General features: G+C 35.8%; 6 protein-coding genes across 6 annotated transcripts; 2 read left to right on the top strand and 4 right to left on the bottom strand.

Annotated features, from left to right (window-relative positions):
- Positions 1-329: 329 nt before the first annotated feature.
- Positions 330-7,304, bottom strand: LOC101898678 (hepatocyte growth factor-regulated tyrosine kinase substrate). The gene is made up of 7 exons (XM_005187702.4): positions 7,125-7,304; positions 6,748-6,832; positions 6,420-6,684; positions 4,766-5,002; positions 4,570-4,698; positions 4,351-4,467; positions 330-2,221 (listed from the first exon to the last, which is right to left on the bottom strand). Exons 1-7 carry the CDS (start codon positions 7,153-7,155, stop codon positions 605-607), a joined length of 2,481 nt encoding a protein of 826 aa, XP_005187759.1. The 5' UTR covers positions 7,156-7,304; the 3' UTR covers positions 330-604.
- A 581-nt stretch (positions 7,305-7,885) lies between these two features.
- Positions 7,886-8,549, top strand: LOC101898844 (guanine nucleotide exchange factor MSS4 homolog). Its single transcript, XM_005187703.4, has 3 exons — positions 7,886-8,070; positions 8,137-8,422; positions 8,484-8,549. The coding sequence occupies exons 1-2, from the start codon at positions 7,948-7,950 to the stop codon at positions 8,407-8,409; spliced, it is 396 nt and encodes a 131-aa protein (XP_005187760.1). The 5' UTR covers positions 7,886-7,947; the 3' UTR covers positions 8,410-8,422; positions 8,484-8,549.
- Positions 8,550-8,928: 379 nt separating this feature from the next.
- LOC101899377 (N6-adenosine-methyltransferase non-catalytic subunit) lies at positions 8,929-10,759 on the bottom strand. The gene is made up of 3 exons (XM_005187706.4): positions 10,389-10,759; positions 9,767-10,322; positions 8,929-9,706 (listed from the first exon to the last, which is right to left on the bottom strand). Exons 1-3 carry the CDS (start codon positions 10,452-10,454, stop codon positions 9,093-9,095), a joined length of 1,236 nt encoding a protein of 411 aa, XP_005187763.1. The 5' UTR covers positions 10,455-10,759; the 3' UTR covers positions 8,929-9,092.
- Positions 10,760-11,473: 714 nt separating this feature from the next.
- Positions 11,474-13,374, bottom strand: LOC101899196 (uncharacterized). Its single transcript, XM_005187705.4, has 2 exons — positions 13,220-13,374; positions 11,474-12,690 (listed from the first exon to the last, which is right to left on the bottom strand). Exon 2 carries the CDS (start codon positions 12,686-12,688, stop codon positions 11,621-11,623), a length of 1,068 nt encoding a protein of 355 aa, XP_005187762.1. The 5' UTR covers positions 12,689-12,690; positions 13,220-13,374; the 3' UTR covers positions 11,474-11,620.
- A 3,044-nt stretch (positions 13,375-16,418) lies between these two features.
- Positions 16,419-17,915, top strand: LOC101899025 (tumor suppressor candidate 3). Its single transcript, XM_005187704.4, has 4 exons — positions 16,419-16,620; positions 16,755-17,481; positions 17,548-17,710; positions 17,779-17,915. The coding sequence occupies exons 1-4, from the start codon at positions 16,531-16,533 to the stop codon at positions 17,792-17,794; spliced, it is 996 nt and encodes a 331-aa protein (XP_005187761.1). The 5' UTR covers positions 16,419-16,530; the 3' UTR covers positions 17,795-17,915.
- Positions 17,916-18,199: 284 nt separating this feature from the next.
- Positions 18,200-19,930, bottom strand: LOC101900443 (polyprenol reductase). The gene is made up of 3 exons (XM_005187713.4): positions 19,276-19,930; positions 18,903-19,204; positions 18,200-18,446 (listed from the first exon to the last, which is right to left on the bottom strand). The coding sequence occupies exons 1-3, from the start codon at positions 19,841-19,843 to the stop codon at positions 18,354-18,356; spliced, it is 963 nt and encodes a 320-aa protein (XP_005187770.1). The 5' UTR covers positions 19,844-19,930; the 3' UTR covers positions 18,200-18,353.
- Between the last annotated feature and the right edge of the window lie 103 nt (positions 19,931-20,033).

The raw sequence follows: 20,033 nt of genomic DNA, 5'->3' as shown, positions 1-20,033 counted from the left end.
ACATAGACGATCAAAAGACATATACGATTAGAAGGTTTTCTCACCAGCTAGCCTCCTATGGGAAGACTTTCTGGTCTTCTTAAAGAAGGTTGAGACTGTTGGGTGGGGACTTGGTTTTGGGTGGTAGATATTGTGCCTGTTGCAGTTGCAGTTGTGGCGAAAAAATTATGCTTATTCCAGAAGACCTTCTTGTCCTCTATGGGAAGTCCTTCTGATTGTCTATGAGAAAATCTTTTAGTAGTCTATGAGAAGGCCTTCTAATCGTCGATAAGAAGCTTCCCTTTTCCAATAGATAAAGAATGAACGCCATTTTCAATAATATCCAAATGTTTTTTTTTTTTATTTATTTTAGAAATTCTTTATTTAATAAAACAATTAGTTTTTGAACCTAAATAGTTCCTTTGATATTCATCGGTATAATTAAAAATAATAATAATAATTATAATAGTAGTTGTAATAGTAATAATAATAATAATACACAATAGACATAATAGGGAATGCGAAGCCTATGACCGAAAAAACAAAAATTAACCTTTTTATAACACGTGAGTACTTTTCTTTCTTCCTTCGTTTTCTCTCTCTCTCTCATCCCCTGGTATGGTGCTTAATCGAAACTAATCAATTCGGCAGTGGCCGGTTCCTCGTGAGCAGGTGGTGGTGCGGCTACTGGTTCGGGTTCATGCTGTGGAGGTGCTGGGGCCGACTGTATAGCCTGAATCTGTGAAGCCGCCTGTTGTGGCGTATGCTGTTGAATTGGTGGCATCTGTGGTTGGGGTTGTTGGGTGGGGACATGGTTCTGGGGTGGTAGAGATGGCGCCTGTTGCTGTTGCAGTTGTGGCGAAGAAATTGTGGTCATTCCATTGGTTTGTGTTGGTGGTAAATTGCCTATATTTGGTATGGGTGATTGGGCATGCATAAGATGCTGTTGTTGTTGCAACATAACATGGGCTAATTGTGGCTGATGATGTTGCTGCGATTGCGGTGGTGGTGGGACTCCACCCATGGATACCTGTGGTCCTTGTTGCGGCATGGTTTGGTTATTTGTAACGGGTATTTGATTATTGACCTGAGCGTGATGGTTATGTGTCATAGGTGGTTGTTGCTGTTGTTGTTGTTGTGATTGTGGTTCTACTCCCATTGGTGGTCCTGGATGTGGTTGCTGCTGCTGCATCATGCCCCCAGCCTGCATGTGATTTTGCATGTGTGCTTGATTCAGCGCTGTTTGTTGTGGTGGCATCATCATATTTCCGGCCTGTGGCATACCCTGAGGTGGCATGCCAGGATATTGCATAGCTGTGGCCTGTGTGGTATGATTCTGATATGGAGGCATTCCTCCAATGGCTCCACCAGCTGTGGTTGTGGCACTGGGTGAGTAGGGATTATAGACACCTGGAGGTGGTATGCCAGTCATTTGCGGTTGCTGCGAAGGTGATCCTTGTGGCGGCATACCTGCCATTGCCGGCATAAAGGGGAATGCTGTCTGATTCATGCGATATTGAGCCATTTGTTGTTCCTGGCGCAGTTGCATTTCCCTCTCTTGTTCCTGTATACGATGCAACGCCAACTGGCGTTGATATTGTAAGTATTCCTGTTTCTTTTTGCGCATGATTTCCAATTTCTGGGCCATTTGTATTTGCCGCTGACGTTCCTGTTCCTCGGCCATGCGTCTCAAGTTTTCGGCATGTTCATTCCTCAAGTCATCGAGAGCAGCTCTTGAGTCTTTGATTTGGGCCAATTTATCCTGCAACTGTTCATACCACATTCGTTTGTCGTCCAGCTCCTTAATGAACGACAACTGTTGTGAATGCAAATTGGTCAATGTCATGAAGAGTGTCTGCACTGAACTATCGTTGGCAATGCTACGACCTCTGCTCGAATTCGATTTCATGCGATTAACAAATATCTCCACCTGTGCACGCATATTGGCGGCAAATTCATCGATTTTTTGTTCATCTGTTGATTTGGGACGAAAATCGTTGGCAGTCAATGGTTGCTGTTGTTGCTGTTGCTGTGGACCCATTTGGGGTTGTGGTGTTGCTGGCATAGGACTCGGTGCCGATGGGCTTGCCATTGGGGATTCGTTACCTTTGCGCTGTTCCCAATAGCTACGATTCAAATATTTGGCCAAATCTGGATTAGTTTCTTCGGGTTGAGGTTCTTTGGGTGCCGGTGGTGCTTCGGGACTAGGTGAACGTTGTTGCATGCGATAAGCAGCAATGGTCTGCAAAAAAAGAGAGAGAAAACAAAAGGTGTTGTTAGTGGTTGTGGTTTGTAATAAAAATTTGGTGTTTAGAAATAATTTAGAAATTTTAGAAAACAATTGGGATCGGAACGTTATATTATTTTCAATCTAAGTTGGGGTTTGCATTTGGCCTTCTTTGAGGTATGAGCTTACGCTCCTAAGAGATAATAATGTAGTGTTAGTCCAAATTTGATAATCTTTAAAAAAAATATTCAATTCAAACTCCAATTTTTGTATTACTATGACTGGGAAGCCATTAAAATTCGATTTAGTTTTCTATTGGTTGGGTGGTTTAACAATGCACAGATATACAGGATTTGGTAACTGCTTCACTCGGAGACTTTTGCTCCATTGTATTCATCCCAGGAAGGAGAGATATAGAAGCAAGAGAGACAGAGAGAGAGAGAGAAAAGAAGGATTTATAGAAAGGGGAATAGTTAGCCCCGTGGTTTATCTATCCAGGGAATATCTTTGGCAAACTAAATAATGATAGAATCTATGTCTGAAAAGAACCTGCTAAATAGCATATGGTCCCTGTTGGATAACATGGGACATCTGCATCATCTTGAAGTCAAGAATGACTCTCGATTTATTGGCACTTGACTTGATTGTTTTGAATGCCGTCGGGCTATCGAAATATACAGCCACTGGTCCTGTTATGCTATTGCAGAGTTCTCTGTCCAATTCGATTACCTTTTTGCCTGCAAAAATCTACGCCTGAAATACACCCCATTTGTTATTAAACTTATATGAGTGTTTAGTCATTGGGTTAGGATCCGAACGAATGGCGCTGTCAATCCTTTGGACATTCTGCGATTCTAAGACGTGTAAGGAATGTGGGAGTGGAAGCCAACATAACGGTTGAGCTTTGAAATGACTGTAGCGTATTTCAGGCGGAAATTTTTGCGGTCAAAAAAGCCACAGGCCACGAGGAATAGTGAGGTTAGCGGTTACTATATACGTTGATAGTCAGGCGGCAGTGAAGGCCTTAAACTAAGTCCATTACCACCATTAAGTCTAGGGTTGTTTTGAACTGCAGAAGAGCCTTGGAAAACACTGGGTTGTCCATCAAGCTCTGTTGGGTTCTTGGTCATTATAACATTCCAGGCTACGAGACTGCAGACGAATTGGCCAGGCTATGATCCAAATCAACTACCATTGAAGTAGAGAACTCCGTTAAACCACCACTGTGCCACTTCCTACAGATTATTGACAGACACTACTCTGAGAGAATCCAACAAAGAAATGGGATAGCGATGACATTGACTATTGGATCAAGATGAAGAAGAAATTGAGACAGTCGAACACTTGATCTGCCACTGCCCACCACTCATTAACGTGAGACACAGGTTGGTGGGGGAACTAGTGTCACATGATCTGTCTTCTTTTTCTAACAATGACCCTACAGTAATTCTTCGATTAGCCAGAAGATTCAAGTTGCTAAAGACGACACGGCAACTTCTTTACCCGTAGATCACACAATATAATTCTATCTTCCATCTTCACTTTCTTCCATCAGCCATTCCTTTCTTCACTATTCTTTCTAGGATGAACACAATGGACCAGTAGGTCTCCGAGTGTAGCGGTTACCAAACAGTTACCACACGTCCTTTAATCTAACCTAACCTAACATGGATGAGTCCGATAGCAATCAGCTATGCTACCCCAAGACGAATTTTCCATTTCTATATTCAAATATTTCAATTTTTAGAGGTTCGCTGACTGTATTGCTCTATATTTCGTGTAATGAAAGAGCCTTAAATAAACTGATGTTCATTTATGTTATTTGAAGATATTTCACATTTTAATCTTTAACATTTACCAACTGTTGACGCCTCTTTTTCTATCCCGAATTCAAAGAACGTATTCCGTACGAACTCATTTATATACCAATATATCTTATGAATGTTTCCGATGTCTTTAAAGCGATCGATATATGAGTAATAAGGTCACAAGAATAAAAGCAACTTTGATTTTTACTTTCCCTTAGCCTTCCTTTTGTTTGTTCTTTCCTCCAAAAAATTCTACTCTCTCATTCTCGGTCTCCATTTGATAAGATAACAATAAAATGGTGTTAATAAATCAAATAAATACTTATTAACAATTACCTGTTGTTGCTGCTGTTGTTGTTGTTTTTTGCTTTCGGCTTCCGATTGACTCAGTGCCAAAGCCAATTGCAATTCTTCTTCCTCTTTTAATTCTTGTTCTGTTTTTCGTGGTGGTGTCTAAATGTAAAAAACACACAACATAAACAAAAGCAAATATACGATAACATGGAAATCGTTGAGGGGGGAAAACAAAATGCGATTATTGTTTGTATTGCTCACCTGCACTTGTTGGGCCAACGAACTGTTTAAATATTCAGCTGGTAAATCATTTTCACCTGTGCGTCCAGCAGATGCCTTAGCCGAAGTGGGCCTTTGTAATTGCGCATAACAGCCATCACAAACGCGTACCTATGGAACGGGGGGAAATTATTTTTGGGTTAAAAGAAATGTAATTTAAATATTTGTATGGACTTACATCCTTTTCAATACCAAACTTGGGTAGGGGACATGATTTGCTTGTGCATTGGCCACAAAAAACCTGACCACAATTGCGACAGTGATGTTTACGATTGGTAAAGCTAAAATCATCACGACACCGATGACATTTTTTACCATCGGTCCAGTTGGGTGCCGTGTCCATGGCAAACATGGCATCTGCTTCTTTAAGTTCCGGAAATTGATGTCCCTTGGCTTTCAGTATGGTCATTGTGTCCTGTAAGAAAAAGAAAAATAAATGCAATTTAAGATACATTTTAAGAAAATGTGTCCAATAGTTGACCTCCTCCTGAAGATCTTCAACTACTAACTCTTCTTCGGAACTCATTCTATGCCTTTGCAATGAAAATTTCGAAAAAGTTTTACAGATATTTATTCAGTATCACTTAAATTGATTCAAGCTAGAAGCTACCTTTCCTGTGTGTGTGGTTCCACAATGAATGCACTGCACATATTGTCTGCTAATTAAATTATTCTTTGTTTGATGCCTATTGACATTCAAAAGTTCAAAAGATATGATAACGTTGAACAGTTACGCTTTTGCTGTTTTTTTTTTTGTTTATATGGAAGGGAGAGGGGTGTCTGGTATAATTTGTATAGAATATGTGAAAAAAAAAACAGAAGAGGAATTCAAGTCTTAGGAAAATATTGTGATGATTTGGACGAGTTCAAACCAATACTGGAACGTACAATATTTTTGAATTTGAGAAATCTGGGTCAGAACATTATATAGGCTATTCCAGTACTAATGGAGGAATGTAATTTATTTAAATGGAACGGAAAAGGACCGACGAGTTCAAACAAATACTGGAATGTAGAATATTTTTGAATGTGAGAAATCTGGATCGGAACATAATATAGGTTATTCCAGGACTAATGGAGGAATGCGATTTATTTAAATAGAAGTGGAAGGACAAAGGTGCAGATTTTGTATATTTTCATGGAAAAATATTTTTTGTTTTGAAATATATTTCTGTGTACGTCCCGAAACACAGCACCCAATTTCAGCCAATCGAAGGGCTGGAGCTGATAATATTGTGTAATTTTCATTCATCATTCTATCTTGAGTTTACAAGGGACCGACATATATGGATATCAATGTAGAGCCCTTTTACGATATTTGTTCTCAATTCCATTATATCATGAATTTACATCCGACATTTCTTTGCATGAGTTATAATTCAAAGCCTAGAACTAACATAGAAAAATTAAACTTTACACCGTTTAGAATTTTGAAGATAATACCTAAGTTTAACGGAACTGATAAGGATGAGGCGGCATGATATGACACATCACTCGAAGTAATTTTTTTTTTAATTTAGCTAATGTAAATTTAGATATGGATTTCAAAAAGCTTTCCTAGATCGTCTTTAATCCAATACTTGTTTCAATATTCTATTGATAACACTTCTTATATACCCAAAATGATAAGGATATCTCATAGTCGTTTCCCAGATTCCTAACGATAAACGAACAAAGAAAATTAAATTTTACATATCTCTAAAATTGTGTACAAAAAAAAACCAAATTGCTACCAGTTGTTTAAAACTGTATAAGTTTCACTCCATTAGCATCCCTCCGTTTTTCTACAGCTACAGCCTATTTAGATAGTATTTCTCATTTCCCTTGCTTACCTTGATTGCTTGGTATCTTTCGGAATTTCGAAATGCATACGCCCAGGTTTGTATTAATTCCAGCATTTTTGCCCGTACATTGTCGTGATTGGTCTGTTCCAAGAATTGGCTTAACATGGTACAGTTTTCTTTTGTGAAAACTTCGTCGTGCATTGGTGTGCCACAGTTTTTAACGACCGACTCCAGAACCAGACAAGCGTAATAGGCAGTATGGGGATTTGTGGAATTCATTTTCTTTTTTATGGCTGCAAAGGCATTTTTGGGCCTGAAAACAACAAAAAAAACATTAAAACTAAATAACAACAAATCAAATCCAAAACAAACATACGTTGTATCCTTCTGATTTATGGCATCACAACACACCATAATCGATGGCCATTCAGGCTCCAACAAGAGATGGCTTGTGGCTCCATCTGAAACAAAGAGGAGGGGAAGAACATTGTTATATTGACATTATATTACTACTGATCTTTTAATAAAACGCATTTTCTTTGTATTGCATTTGAATAATTGTTGTTGTTGCTGTTGTTTCCAAACGAGACAAAACCGAAAGTCACACTGCTCCCTTCCGATCATCTGTGATAATTTTTCTTCCATATCACTTACTTTAATTGATGAGTCACTTTCAGTTTGTTTTTCATTTCGTTTTTCTTGTTTTGCACAGAATTTTGCACCGCTGCAATGGAACACTTTCGCTAGACTTACCCAAATTTTTATCAAAATTTGTACGAAACATTATTTATTTCGTTGTTACTGTGTGAAATTACAAAAATGGGTGGTGTTTTTCACTGTATTTTCCTTTTTTTTGTTGCTGTCTTTAGTCGCGAATTTTTCTCTGCTTTGCTTTTCCTTGTCAACTGTTAGGGTTATATAGCTTCGATTTTGTCTATACGACAAATAACATTGATATGTGTTGTAAATCAGTAATCGATTCTGTCGATAACTGGAATGTGTTATCAAACATTGGAGCGTTTATATGTATTGTTGTTTCTATCATGAATATTAGCAAATATAAACATAGAAAGCAATCATTCACATTTATTTACACTCATGGCAGAAGAATACAGGTAGATGCATCAACGCTTGGGAGCAGTGATAAGTCAAAAAAATTAAATGTTTTCTCAAATATGAGTAGATTTTTAAATGTTTTCTTATACGACGTCATTCGGAGGTTATTATAATTCGAGTTTTTTTTAACAATTTTTACAAATTTAAATAATTTTTCATTCAACACTTTTAATTTTAAAATTGGTTTGACAGTTCATTGCCCCAGCAGCTGTGTCGATGTGTCTACCTACATTCTTCTACCATGTTTACACTATTAAATCATAATTACATAACAATTGTTAGTTGGAAAAAAAGAGGTAAAAGTGGAGCTTCTGGAACAGAGCAACAGTTTTTGTTTGATATAGGCATTGACAATATCGATAGAAAAAATCAATCGATGTTCCTTTTGAAGTATCATTGCTATCAATTACTTGCCACCACTAAAAACAAAACTACATGAAAAAACTTCATATATTCCACCATGTCTCAGGAGTCCAGTGTTACAAGTGAAATTCTAAATGAGAAAAATAAACAAGAAGTCCGTTGTCGGTTTTGTAACTCACTAATGCTCAAAGAACAAGAGGGTACCTACGAAAGTAAACAGGTAGGGTTGTGATATTCTCTGCACGAACTTGGTATGACAGATATTTTCTTTTCAACTTTCTTCCAGTTTGACTTGCCTCTGACCCACCAGAAGAATACCAAAGACATCAACACAATCGAGACTGAATCGTTGAGTGATTTTTGGGTCATCAATGATATGTTTACATTCGAGAACATTGGTTTCTCCAATACAGTGGACAAACGGAAATTTCTTATCTGCGCCGATTGCGATATGGGCCCTGTTGGCTACCATGACATCGATACGAAGAAATGTTACGTTGCATTAAAGAGAGTGCATCATGGCAAAGAACCGGCCAAAACTTTAACTAATAACTCATAGATAGTAAATAAATGTAAGACAATTTGTAAATTATGTTTTGTGTAATTAATTTATTTAGTATATACTTACTACAGGATCAAGGCATTTGAAGTATATACTTATTATAGTATAAAAGACATTAAATATTTTGCCGTACATTATGAGTGGAGTTATTAATTTCTACAAAGAATAAATGTCCAATATCCACAATGGTATGCATTCCAAAGGTTTATAACAAATTGCTATTGAGGATCCGATTACAAAGATATATATTTGCAATCCATTATGTACTAAAATCGGACATCGAAGTTCTGAAAGCAAAAATTCATAATTTTTAATGATCTTGAACTATCGTAAGGGCCACAAAAAGTCCGGTTCTAAATTCTACGTGCTGAGGGCAATACTTAGCCAAGTAGGAGTTACTGATTTCTCCATTAACTAGTTTTTTAATAAATTCTTTTTCTCACAAACAACCTTTACGCACAAGATAACTCGTGGCATTTCAGTATAAACAATAAAAAGGAATCACGTTTTTATCACGTATTTATTCTTATAAAGGTCATTACAAAAAAGAGTAATTATATTTAACTTAAACTTTTGCGATTCTTATGCGATTTTAAGTAGTCGATTTGATTTTGTGATACGTACAAAAATGTCATAGGTAATTGAGAACTTATGGTAATACGAATCGTGTGGTAAACATTTTATCTTCCTCTACCGCGACCACGGGGAAATCCTCTTCCACCCCGACCACGTATAATCTTACTATTAGCTGGTGGACTCTTGGGTCGCAGTGATTCGATACGTGTTGTACAACCTGTGGCAGGCGCCTCGGCAAAATACGTCTGATAGAGTTCGGCATTAAAGTTGGAATTTGTTAATTCCGGACCGACTGTTAACCAGCCGGGGCGTATACTCGAGTCACGACCAAACAAATGCAATCGACGACGTCCCAAACAAAAATGTTCAATAATGTGGAAAATCTCGATGGGTTTTTCAAATGAACCAAATTCATCTTCCTCGGAAATGATCAAATCGATGTCAACATTGGCATGGATAAAATCGCCATCGGTGGAACGCCTCACCGTTCCTTTAATGCCCATCAGACAATGTTCTTTAGTACGTTGAAATACAGCCTTTGGCTCCAACTGTTTGGAATGGCCTGGTTTGTTGATATTGGTGCGTATCCAACAAATATCCTCACAACGCCTAAAGCCCCATTTCTTTAGGCAATTACGTCCCATATCCAAGCCTTCTGAAGAACCGCACCATAAGAACACAAATGAGCGATGGGCTGCTATTTCACCAACATCAAGATCTAAAAGTAAATTTATGATTAGCATACTGGCGTTATACAGCTTTCTTAACTTCTTCTTACTTAGTATTTCATCCCAATTCCAAAAAACTCTAGGTGCACCACCAACTGTGGCCACAGATGGTGCAGCCCGAGCATACTCCTCAAGTGGCGGTTCTATGAGTATAACATCGAATTTGGTTCCCAAGGTTTTTACATCTAAAGTCTTAAGATCTGCCTTTAAATACATCGGTGGGGAAGCCGTGTCCTGTATTAGTTTGTCCTTGAGACGAATCAATTCTCTTAGCTTAGGATATTCCTCAAACCGGTCTGCTAAGCCTACATCACGTATAAAGTTTTGTGGTCTTTGACCGGTATCCACAAAGTGTTGGCAGTAATCGTTATGCGGATTTGATGACTGTGTTCCCTTTAGAAATGTTGATGAATCACGGTAAATAATTTCTCCTGGAGTTTTCTTCGATGAACTAACACCGTCGGCATCTTCGTCGTCTTGAGATCTCTGGCTATTGTGCACTGAACTTGCACTGGCTCCAAAGCTATTTGAATTCAAGTTGGAACCATTATTCGACTCATTGTTCCCCAATGCAGTTTTCAGTTCATCTACACTGGACAAGCCCAACTGGTGAAAAGATAGGAAATAACCAATAGTTAATGACATTTCTGGTGCAATAAAAATGGAACTTACTGTTTGTGCCAATAATTGTTTCCGTTTACGTGATCGCTCCTGAGAGCTTTTTAGAACATCACTCATGACTTCATAGGGTTTTGTATGGTAAAAAATGTAAAAAAATTCACAAAACTTGATTTGTGTTATAATTTTCTTAAATAATGCAGTTGTGTCGTGCCGGAACGATGCAGTTCAAATGAAGTGTTCACTAAAATGAATTCTCGGAACTAGATGCAAATTAGTCGTTCACAAAGGTATACGATTTCCCATGACTTTTTCCAAACTGATCCTTTCTCACTCACTGAACAAGCGAATTGCAAACTTTCCTCTTTGATGATGCAATGAGCGATTGAATATAGTTAAATGAAATCAATGACATACAACCATTTACTGAAAGGATCTTGTTTCTTTTTAAGAGTTCTGCGACGATTAATTTGTTCGTTATCGGCGTTAAGCCGTCATATGTGGCTCAGTTGTAACATATCTTGTATAAAACATTAGGGGTACTCAAGGTAAATTATTTAAATTATTCTTAAAAAATTAGGTTGGGTAAACTGAATTTCTCAGTTTGGACATTTTAATTTATTTTATTCGACTATATAATAAAAACTTTTTATTAATATTACGTGAAAAATAATTCTATTTAGCATTTTTTCTGTTAGTGTTAGTTACAAACATCTTACATTAGAAGTCTTTAGGGTTCACGTCTTTGATAATAGGGTATATCAACTATTTTTCTTGAAATCAATATACAATTTCAGAATATTCTACAAGAAAACATTCAAATTATAACCGAATGGTAAAATATGACAATTCTTTATTAGAAAATAAAATTAAACAAAATCCTTGTCAAGTTATTTCAAGATGTCCTCATTTTTAACTAGAATATCCAGTTCTAACTCTTCGTAATTGAAATCAATGAGATCTTGGCAAAGGCATAATTTTGAAAACATTTTAAATACGTTATTGCATAAGATTATCTTTGTTATTCTTTGTTATCTATAAAAAAAAAACACCTTTAAACTTGCATTCTTTGATATTCACTTTTAGTAGAGCAATTTCAATTTTTACCCATATTTTCCATTGTTAATAAAATATTAGTATTTATATTCTGTGTTCATATTTATTTCAATAAAATTTAAAATTTCCGTAGCATAATTAATGAAAATTTATATGAAATGATCCTTTAATATGGCGAAAAATGACCGGCAAATATATCCCATATGTATTTTTTTTGGTGCAATAGTACCTTAATAGGTTGCTAAATTTCGAATGGGTCCTGAAAATACATATCCCAAGGCTGTTTGATAAGCATGAACATCACCGATGCCACTAAATATGGAACCATCTCGACGTATAGCAGAGTATGTGTCTGCTCCCAGTTCAATGTCAATGGGTACATTATTAGTTGGGTCTATGTCGGCAATATTGTCATGACCGAAACTGCGAGTAGGGTCTTCATCGATTGGGTCGGAGTAGAGTCTACGTGGTAGTTCATCGGTAATAAGTGCATGAACCCTCAATAGCCAAGTGCTACGATCATGTCTTGACATAATATTGAATGTAGTAAAATTACCATCTTTATATTGAAAAGATTTTAAGCCCAAGCGACGAAATGTTGTTGTTGAAATTTTCGACATAATCGATGATTGACATAGTAGGGCCCTGACAGTTATGTACGAGTCAAAGGTGTCCTCAGCAACTTTGATAGTGACCGTTGGTACAAAAACAAAGTCCCATTTAACACTGGGTGTTGATGGTGCCGCCACCAAACTTTGCACATTATCTAGACGTGGCCTAAAGAATTGCGGTTCTCTTTCTTCCCGTTGCGGTCGTTCCAACAAGTTGTTCATCTTCGGTTGCGGCTTGTTTCGAATGATCTGGCGATTATTATTATTATTCCTTCGGGCTGATGTACTTGTAGGTCGACCACGGTCACCTAATTGGGCAGCTCCATGCAAATGGGTGTGATGCCGTTCCTTACAAATCCGGCATCCATCTAATGATGGGCATGCTGGTGCCAGATGACTTCTTGCCAAACAATTTCTGCAATATCCACCACGCATCGCAGTTTCAAAGCGCTGAGTCGGTGAAAGATCACGAAAACGACGGCATGTGCTGAGAGCATGATCGTCTTGACATATACTACAAGAATATTGCCAATTACTTGGTCTATCACGTTCACCCGAACCACTTCGACGATCGTTGGATCGAGATCGATGTCTGCGCTGATGCTGATCAATAGCTATGGCTCGATCATTTGAGCGATGTCGCCGTGCAGAAGGCCAATCATCATCCTCAGGTAAATATGCTGCCATAACTAAAACATGTACATAGGTATGTAGGTCAAAGATTTCAGAACAAATATTAATATAAATTCCAATATTTTTATCGTGTCATAAAGATACCTTATTTCAAGGATTAATGTGGGTCAATTGATAAAAATGTAAGTCATTTAGAGGAATTTGCAAAAATTCTTTGCAAAATGGTATTTATAGTCCCTCGTGTATACAGACTTTTCATACCAAGTGTAAGCGTACACTCATATGAAAATTTGGGTAAGCAGCTTTGGGCTCAAATATTGAAACATTTCTACGCAACGTCTTTCGTCTTTATTAACAAAATGAAATTGCATTCAATGTTAAGTTGATTACAAGTCTTTCCTCAGCCAAATTTAAAGTACAATATATCTAATGGAAAGACAACTGCAAGTTTGCAATTGAGGGTAGCGGCATAACACATACATTTGCATGGTGCTATAGATACACACAATTCACTCAAAGGCGAATGAAAGCCAAATTTATTTCTCTTACCGATGTTTTTTTATTAATTCATCTTTCAATGCTTACCGATGTTTTGAACTGTTTTCTTTATCCCCTTTTAAATTACAAGATTCTTAAGCTTTTCCAAATCCTATCAGAGAATTTCGAATACGGAAGCAGAAAGTCCTGTCCTGGTAGCAAGCCAATGATTCTAGACTGAGTTCTAGTAATCTCCCCAGTCAGCCGTTTTTATTGTTGACGCCGTTAAACGGAATTCAAAGTGTCTCAAATGTGTATAGGGCTTGTACGTTTGAATTTTTTTTGAGCTGGCAAACTAATCATGAAGATATATTACAACAACTAATTAGCTAATATAACAAAAGAAACAGGATAATGAGCAGAATGCAAAACTACACAATTTGAAAATTGATATTAGTTAGAACACAAAACAAGCTTTAAACACTACACCAATAATCACTATGATTTACAAAATCAATATTAAACACTTTTAGATAATTTCTATCAAATTAATAATTTAAAAAAAGGTATAATTAATGATTTTTTCAAAAGCACGAATCACCACAATTTTTTGAAACTAATCACAACAGGGTTGGCAACAGGATTTTGTAATTTTAGGGTTTTAGGTACAGGATTTTGTAATTATGCATAGTACTAAAAATCTGCTTTTGTAAACGAAAACCGAATAAAACTTGATGCTCTGGTCCAGAACTTGCAACAATCTTGCAAGTTTTGCATTTTGTTCGATGTCATAAAGGGAAACTTTGTTATCGGAGTAAAAAGTCTTAGATTCTTGCAGTTCTAGAACATACCATTTACTAGGAGAATTTGGCGGTGTAAACAAATGTTTGCGCGTGGTCTGTTCCAGAACTGCCAGAATGTAAAAGGTATGATAGCCGTTTTTTCTATTATTATATCGAAAAAAATGCAAAAGTGGTCGATTCTTCCAGTTTCTGGAAGGAAACGGAAAACAACGGAAAACTAGAAAAATGCCAAAATTTAATGACAATGCCGTGGCAGATAATGCAGCTAGAGCATTGATATGTCAAAAAAATTTAAATGTTTTTTTTTTTTTTTTTCAAATATAAGTAGATTTTTATATGTTTTCTACGTCATTCGGAGGCTATTATAATTCGCGTTTTCAACAATTTTTACAAATTTAAATAATTTTTCATTCAACATTTTCAATTCCAGTTCAGCTGTGTCGACGCGTCTACCTATATTCTTCTACCATGGGCAACGCTTTCAGCCGCTCAGAATCTGGCAACCATTGGCCTGCCTACCTGCTCTAGCTGTATTATTCTGCCACGGCATTGTCATTAAATTTTGGCATTTTTCTAGTTTTCCGTTGTCGTACTTTCTAAGAAGTTTTCTCAGAGCTAATCTAACATTTATCTCTATTTTTAGTTTTACTACTAAAAAAAGTGCGGAAACAAAACAAATGCAGGTAGTCTGACATTTTTCAAGACATTAAATTTAAAATTAATTACGAAGAAAAACGAGTATAAGGCTGCAAATACATAAAAAGCTTGAAGTCATGGCTAGGCATATTAATGCCAAATTATAATGAAAAACGACGGCAGGATTTTAGTGCGGCTCTGTAATTCCTTTGTGAAATGTCACAAAATAGGCCGTGCCATGACTTCAAGCTTCTTATGTACTTAGCCCTTAAGTTTAAGATCAAAATTTAGAAATGAACAAAAAATATCAAATAAATGAAAACAACTTGTTGCCTATAATTTTGAATAATTCTGACAGGAAGCGGGCATAGCCTCAGGGCTGTATTTCTGTAGTTTTCAATGGTTTTAACGACATTTACTGAAGTTATTAGTTCTTATAGCATTATAAGTTACCTATAGAAATAAGATTTTATATGAGATATAAAAGAGTGTTTCTCTCTCTCATAAATAAGCATAATAAGCTATCCTTCCTTGCTTGTTATAATTATTAAAAAGTAACTCAAAGTGTAGAAGTTTTGTTGAATGTAGGTTTACCCATGGTACAATGAAGAGAAGGTAGGTCAACTTTGAAAAAATTGCAAGTATAGAGGTCTACCTGTTTGGCTTGAAATGTCAGAGTTAGTATCAAAACAATAAAAAATCAAACAACTTGTTGCATTTATTTTGAATAAATAATTGAAAATCAACACTCTTTTCAAAATCATGTACTATATATCTCTAAAGGATTATTTCGCTACAAAAACTCTAGATTTTGTCGATGCATGCGTTGAAATTAACATTTTGAAAACACCCGAATTTGAATTTTTTCTGAACAAATTTTTTGTTATTGAAAAGAAAACACATACATAAACAAATAAAGATGGCATATTAGGCCAAGAAAATAAAAAAAAATTAAAATCATATGGTATCATAGCCCTACCTTGATATCATTGTACCATGGGTTTACCATTTGTTGTCCAATAACGTCGAAAATACCCTTTACAACTGAACTTGAAATAATTTCCAATTATTTGAATTTTTTATTCAAAACAATACACACAAATACAAACTGTGTACATGCTTTGGTAGAATAGGGACACCAAAACCTTCTGTAATTGTGTCATGGTCTAATCTGAATTCATTCTACAAAACTTACCATACAAAAATAGATCTTGTCACGATCGGGTTTATTTTAAAGCCGGTGTAGAACCTACATACTAACGGAAAACCAACATTGGTACTGCGGTACACCCCAAAGTCCCAAATGTTACCGCAAAGCCAAAAAAAAAAAAAACAAAACTCAACGATGCCAAAAAAAAAACTTAATCGATAGTATATACCATGGTACAATGAAGAGAAGGTAGGTCAACTTTGAAAAAATTCCAAGTATAGAGGTCTACCTGTTTGGCTTGTAATGTCAGAATTAGTATCAAAACAATAAAAAATCAAACAACTTGTTGCATTTATTTTGAATAAATGATTGAAAACCGCGAAAACTGAATGAAAGGTCAACACTTCTTTTCAAAACCAGGTTCTATATATCTCTAAAGGATTATTTCGCTACAAAAACTCTAGATTTTGTCGATGCATACGATGAAATAAACATTTTGAAAACATCCGAATTTGAATGTTTTCTGAACAATTTTTTTGTTATTGAAAAGAAAACACATACATAAACAAATAAAGATGACATATTAAGCCAAGAAAATAAAAAAATTGAAATCATATGGTAGTTCTGCCCTACCTTGAATTCATTGTACCATGGTATATACTCGACATAACAAAACAGCCAACTACAATTGTGGCCATGTGGCAACCTTAAGCATTTATCAAACATCTACTTAGTGATACCTATTTCATTAGTTATCTCTCTGATTACCGATACATTTTGATGATATTTTAAGTTTCTTTAAATAGTTTAATTAGTATTTAAATAACAAAATGAAAATTTTATATAAAACTCTGCTGTTTACAGCAGTGTTTATGGCTGGTTTCCTGATACTGAACACCATGGCTCAAAGTAAACAAAAGGTAAAATATATCCGCTCAATGGCTCCGGCATGCCAGGCCACGTCATTTTCCTATGACCAGAATCAACAAATTCTTTCTATTGTAAAAATGCCGGTTGTTGAACTAATTGTTGTATTTCTACTCCATATTTACAGAGTGGCTTGTCGCTGTCCGAGAAAGTACAAAACCTCATGGATATGAATAATAAAAAGGCTTTGTTACGTTTTAATGGTCAGAAATTTAAGGAATATGTTAAAAACTCGCCCCGAAACTATTCCATGATTGTTATGTTGACGGCGTTGGCTCCATCACGTCAATGCCAGATATGTAGACATGCCCATGATGAGTTCCAAATTGTGGCACAATCTTATCGCTTTTCACCGGTCTACTCGAATAAACTGTTCTTTGCCATGGTTGATTTCGATGAAGGTTCCGATGTTTTCCAAATGCTACGTCTGAACACTGCCCCTGTGTTCATGCATTTCCCAGCCAAGGGCAAACCAAAGGGAGCTGATACCATGGATATTCATCGTGTGGGTTTCGCTGCTGATGCCATTGGCAAATTTATTGCTGAACGTACTGACATTCAAATTCGCATATTCCGACCACCAAATTATTCTGGTACCGTTGCTATGATAACGCTGGCTGCTTTGGTTGGTGGTTTCCTCTACATGAGACGTAACAATTTGGAATTCTTGTACAATAAATCAATATGGGGAGCAATTGCGGTGTTCTTCTGTTTCACCATGATCTCGGGACAAATGTGGAATCACATTCGTGGACCACCACTTGTGCACAAGTCACAGAATGGTGGTGTAGCCTATATACATGGATCTTCACAGGGCCAATTGGTTGTGGAGACCTACATTGTCTTGGGTTTGAGTAAGTGAAATTTTTAGAGATTTCAATCAATCAATTTATTAAAAAATGTATGTTTTTTATTTACAGATGCTTTGATTTTCTTTGGCATGCTGTTGCTTACTGAATCAGGCAGTCAAACAGATCCACGTAAGGGACGCATCATGTCCATAGTTGGTTTGGCACTATTAGCCATATTCTTTTCATTCCTACTTTCGGTGTTCCGCTCGAAGGCTCAAGGTTATCCCTATAGGTAAAGAAAAGTCTGCATTTTTGTCGTTTTTTTTTTTCTAACAGCCAACTTTATTTGTTTCATTTCAGCTTTTTATTTAAATGAATATATTTATGGAAAAGTTTATAATTACCTAAACTTATTACGAAATTCAATAGATGCGTTTTTCTATACATAAAATAATTTACGTGAGGAAATAAACATGTTTTGTTTTTGTGTAAACAAATTGAATAAAAAAATGTTTTCCTTAAATTAAGTGAAAAAAATGAGGGCACATTACTTAAATAAATGGTGTGAATATGTAGAATAGTTGGTTTACAAAGTATCTCAAGTTTGAGCACCGGGTACTTTTTTCAATTCAAAAATATGTTCCCGTACCAGTAATCAGTGAGTAGTAGATCTCCTCGCAATAGAGTTCAGTGTCGATCTACGTTTTGGGCTATTGAATAGAACCTTCCATTTTAAGAAATATGAAAGCCCCAGACACACGACAACTAAGAATCAATTACCTATTTTTTTAAAAATAATATATTTTCTTAAATGTCAAAAATGCATTAAACTACTAAGTACAATTGATATGTATGTAGGAATGTTTGGATGTTACAAAAATATATTACTTTGGTTTATAATAGCATCATTAATACCGGATACTTTGCTTCGAAATTTATAGCAAGAAGGGTATCAAAGCTTTCCGTTGTTTGGGGTAGTTCTTGAAGTTTTCCTTATACCATTTGTGAGTCAACAAAGCGTTCATAAGCTGAAAGTAAATACAATACTCAATGTTATTATTCTTTTTTATAGGAGAAATCAACAAATAGATTTCCATGCACCACTTTTAACGGCCGAGGAGAATTTTTTAATTTTATTTCAAATTCAAAATTTGGATGTATAAAATTAAGAAATAAATCAAAATGTATTGGCATCCAAACAAACACTCAGCAGTTAAAAAGTGAATTTTGGGAACAATTTTTTTACAATTTCAGAATTAGACAGTTTTTTGGGAGTCACCTTTTACCAAAAACTGAGATTTGGTTATAGTATTATGTCTAAATTATGAATTATGACTAAAATAGTTAATAGGACAAATGAATTTATATTCTATCGAGGTTAATTTATTAATATTTATTACTAATTTTGCAGTTAAACGTATTTTTATTTCTTCTCTATCAGCTATTGTTAACGTTTTTCATATTTTATGGTAGTAAATACTAACCTGATTACTGAAAACCCACACTACGGCTAATTTCCAAGTGAAACTTTTTCCCACAATGCCCAACAATGAGACGTACATTAAGATTTCGAAAAACATATGTGGCGATGATACAACATTGAAAAAGCCTCCAGTTGGCATTAAATGTTTCTCCGTTTCAACTTTGCCGGTGTTGGGATTTTTTCGTAAATTAACCAATATCATATTTGATTTATACTGCTGCGACCAACTAAAGTGAAACACAAATATGCAGAAATATTGTAGTAAAGTGATTTTGGTAAAGCTGAATGACGAGGGCAGGGAACCTGTAAAACAAAAACAATAAACAACATAAAATTTAAAATTCAAAGCTTTTTATTACAAGAAATTAGCATACCTCGAACAAAACCTTCAGTGTTCAACAGCAATGCCAGTATAGCTCCAAAATAATGTAAATAACCCACCATATAGTGAGACAGATTCATTTTACTTTTCTTCGAGAAAATCTGTACAAAATTGGTTTCGTAGAATCGCCGGGCACATTGTAATGTCATAAGGACACTGGCCACCAGAGCACTATTCGAGTTGATTAAAATTTTACGATTTTCAGCGCCACCAGCAACAAAATCCAAAAACTCCAACACATAATCTGGAGCTGTCGTGTGCATAATAATGCCTTTGAGTACTAGGTATAGGGCCAACAGTGCCCAGGAGAAAGCAAAAACATAGAAATGACTAAACCATGATTTTGGTACTTCCATTCGGGAAACTAGTGCTATTTCGGGGCCATTGTGTTTATGTTTTCCATAACGAAAGGATTGTTTTATGAAATCGGGTAAGATGGGTTCCACCACCGTAATGAGCGAACCAAAGATAACAATAACTACAGTGAATCCCAGAAATGTGGTATTAATTAAGTTGATTTTATTATTTTTCAAATACTGCTCCACTAATTCAAGTAGCATGTTGTTACAATTAATAATTTTATCTTCAAATACAATTAACCGCCCGTGTCGTCGTGAATTGAATGCTAAGAATGTTAACTGTTTTCCGCTTTCACTTTGGCTCAAAACGATAAAAACAAATACCAAAGCACATGTATTAGGTAGTCGCATTAGTACAATAGAAGTAAAAATCAAAATTATTAATGAAAAT

This window comes from Musca domestica, unplaced genomic scaffold, assembly GCF_030504385.1.
Source record: "Musca domestica strain aabys unplaced genomic scaffold, Musca_domestica.polishedcontigs.V.1.1 3, whole genome shotgun sequence".
Lineage (NCBI taxonomy): Eukaryota > Metazoa > Arthropoda > Insecta > Diptera > Muscidae > Musca > Musca domestica.
Note: the sequence above shows the minus strand (reverse complement) of the source record. Positions and strands in the feature narration are given on the sequence as shown.

What these genes read in the sequence shown, in the direction of transcription:
- LOC101899025 (XM_005187704.4), top strand. Translation starts at nt 16,531, where the DNA reads ATGAAAATTTTATATAAAACTCTGCTGTTTACAGCAGTGTTTATGGCT. An exon ending in TGGCTCAAAGTAAACAAAAG is followed by an intron (nt 16,621 to 16,754) that starts GTAAAATATATC and finishes CCATATTTACAG; the next exon opens with AGTGGCTTGTCGCTGTCCGA. An exon ending in CTACATTGTCTTGGGTTTGA is followed by an intron (nt 17,482 to 17,547) that starts GTAAGTGAAATT and finishes TTTTATTTACAG; the next exon opens with ATGCTTTGATTTTCTTTGGC.
- LOC101898844 (XM_005187703.4), top strand. Translation starts at nt 7,948, where the DNA reads ATGTCTCAGGAGTCCAGTGTTACAAGTGAAATTCTAAATGAGAAAAAT. An exon ending in GTACCTACGAAAGTAAACAG is followed by an intron (nt 8,071 to 8,136) that starts GTAGGGTTGTGA and finishes ACTTTCTTCCAG; the next exon opens with TTTGACTTGCCTCTGACCCA.
- LOC101900443 (XM_005187713.4), bottom strand. Translation starts at nt 19,843, where the DNA reads ATGCTACTTGAATTAGTGGAGCAGTATTTGAAAAATAATAAAATCAAC. An exon ending in CACTGAAGGTTTTGTTCGAG is followed by an intron (nt 19,205 to 19,275) that starts GTATGCTAATTT and finishes TTTGTTTTACAG; the next exon opens with GTTCCCTGCCCTCGTCATTC. An exon ending in TGTGGGTTTTCAGTAATCAG is followed by an intron (nt 18,447 to 18,902) that starts GTTAGTATTTAC and finishes ATTTACTTTCAG; the next exon opens with CTTATGAACGCTTTGTTGAC.
- LOC101899196 (XM_005187705.4), bottom strand. Translation starts at nt 12,688, where the DNA reads ATGGCAGCATATTTACCTGAGGATGATGATTGGCCTTCTGCACGGCGA.
- LOC101899377 (XM_005187706.4), bottom strand. Translation starts at nt 10,454, where the DNA reads ATGAGTGATGTTCTAAAAAGCTCTCAGGAGCGATCACGTAAACGGAAA. An exon ending in AACAATTATTGGCACAAACA is followed by an intron (nt 10,323 to 10,388) that starts GTAAGTTCCATT and finishes TCTTTTCACCAG; the next exon opens with TTGGGCTTGTCCAGTGTAGA. An exon ending in GAATTGGGATGAAATACTAA is followed by an intron (nt 9,707 to 9,766) that starts GTAAGAAGAAGT and finishes ATTTACTTTTAG; the next exon opens with ATCTTGATGTTGGTGAAATA.
- LOC101898678 (XM_005187702.4), bottom strand. Translation starts at nt 7,155, where the DNA reads ATGTTTCGTACAAATTTTGATAAAAATTTGG. An exon ending in AGTTTGGTATTGAAAAGGAT is followed by an intron (nt 4,699 to 4,765) that starts GTAAGTCCATAC and finishes CCCGTTCCATAG; the next exon opens with GTACGCGTTTGTGATGGCTG. An exon ending in AACAACAGCAGCAACAACAG is followed by an intron (nt 2,222 to 4,350) that starts GTAATTGTTAAT and finishes CTTTTTTTGCAG; the next exon opens with ACCATTGCTGCTTATCGCAT.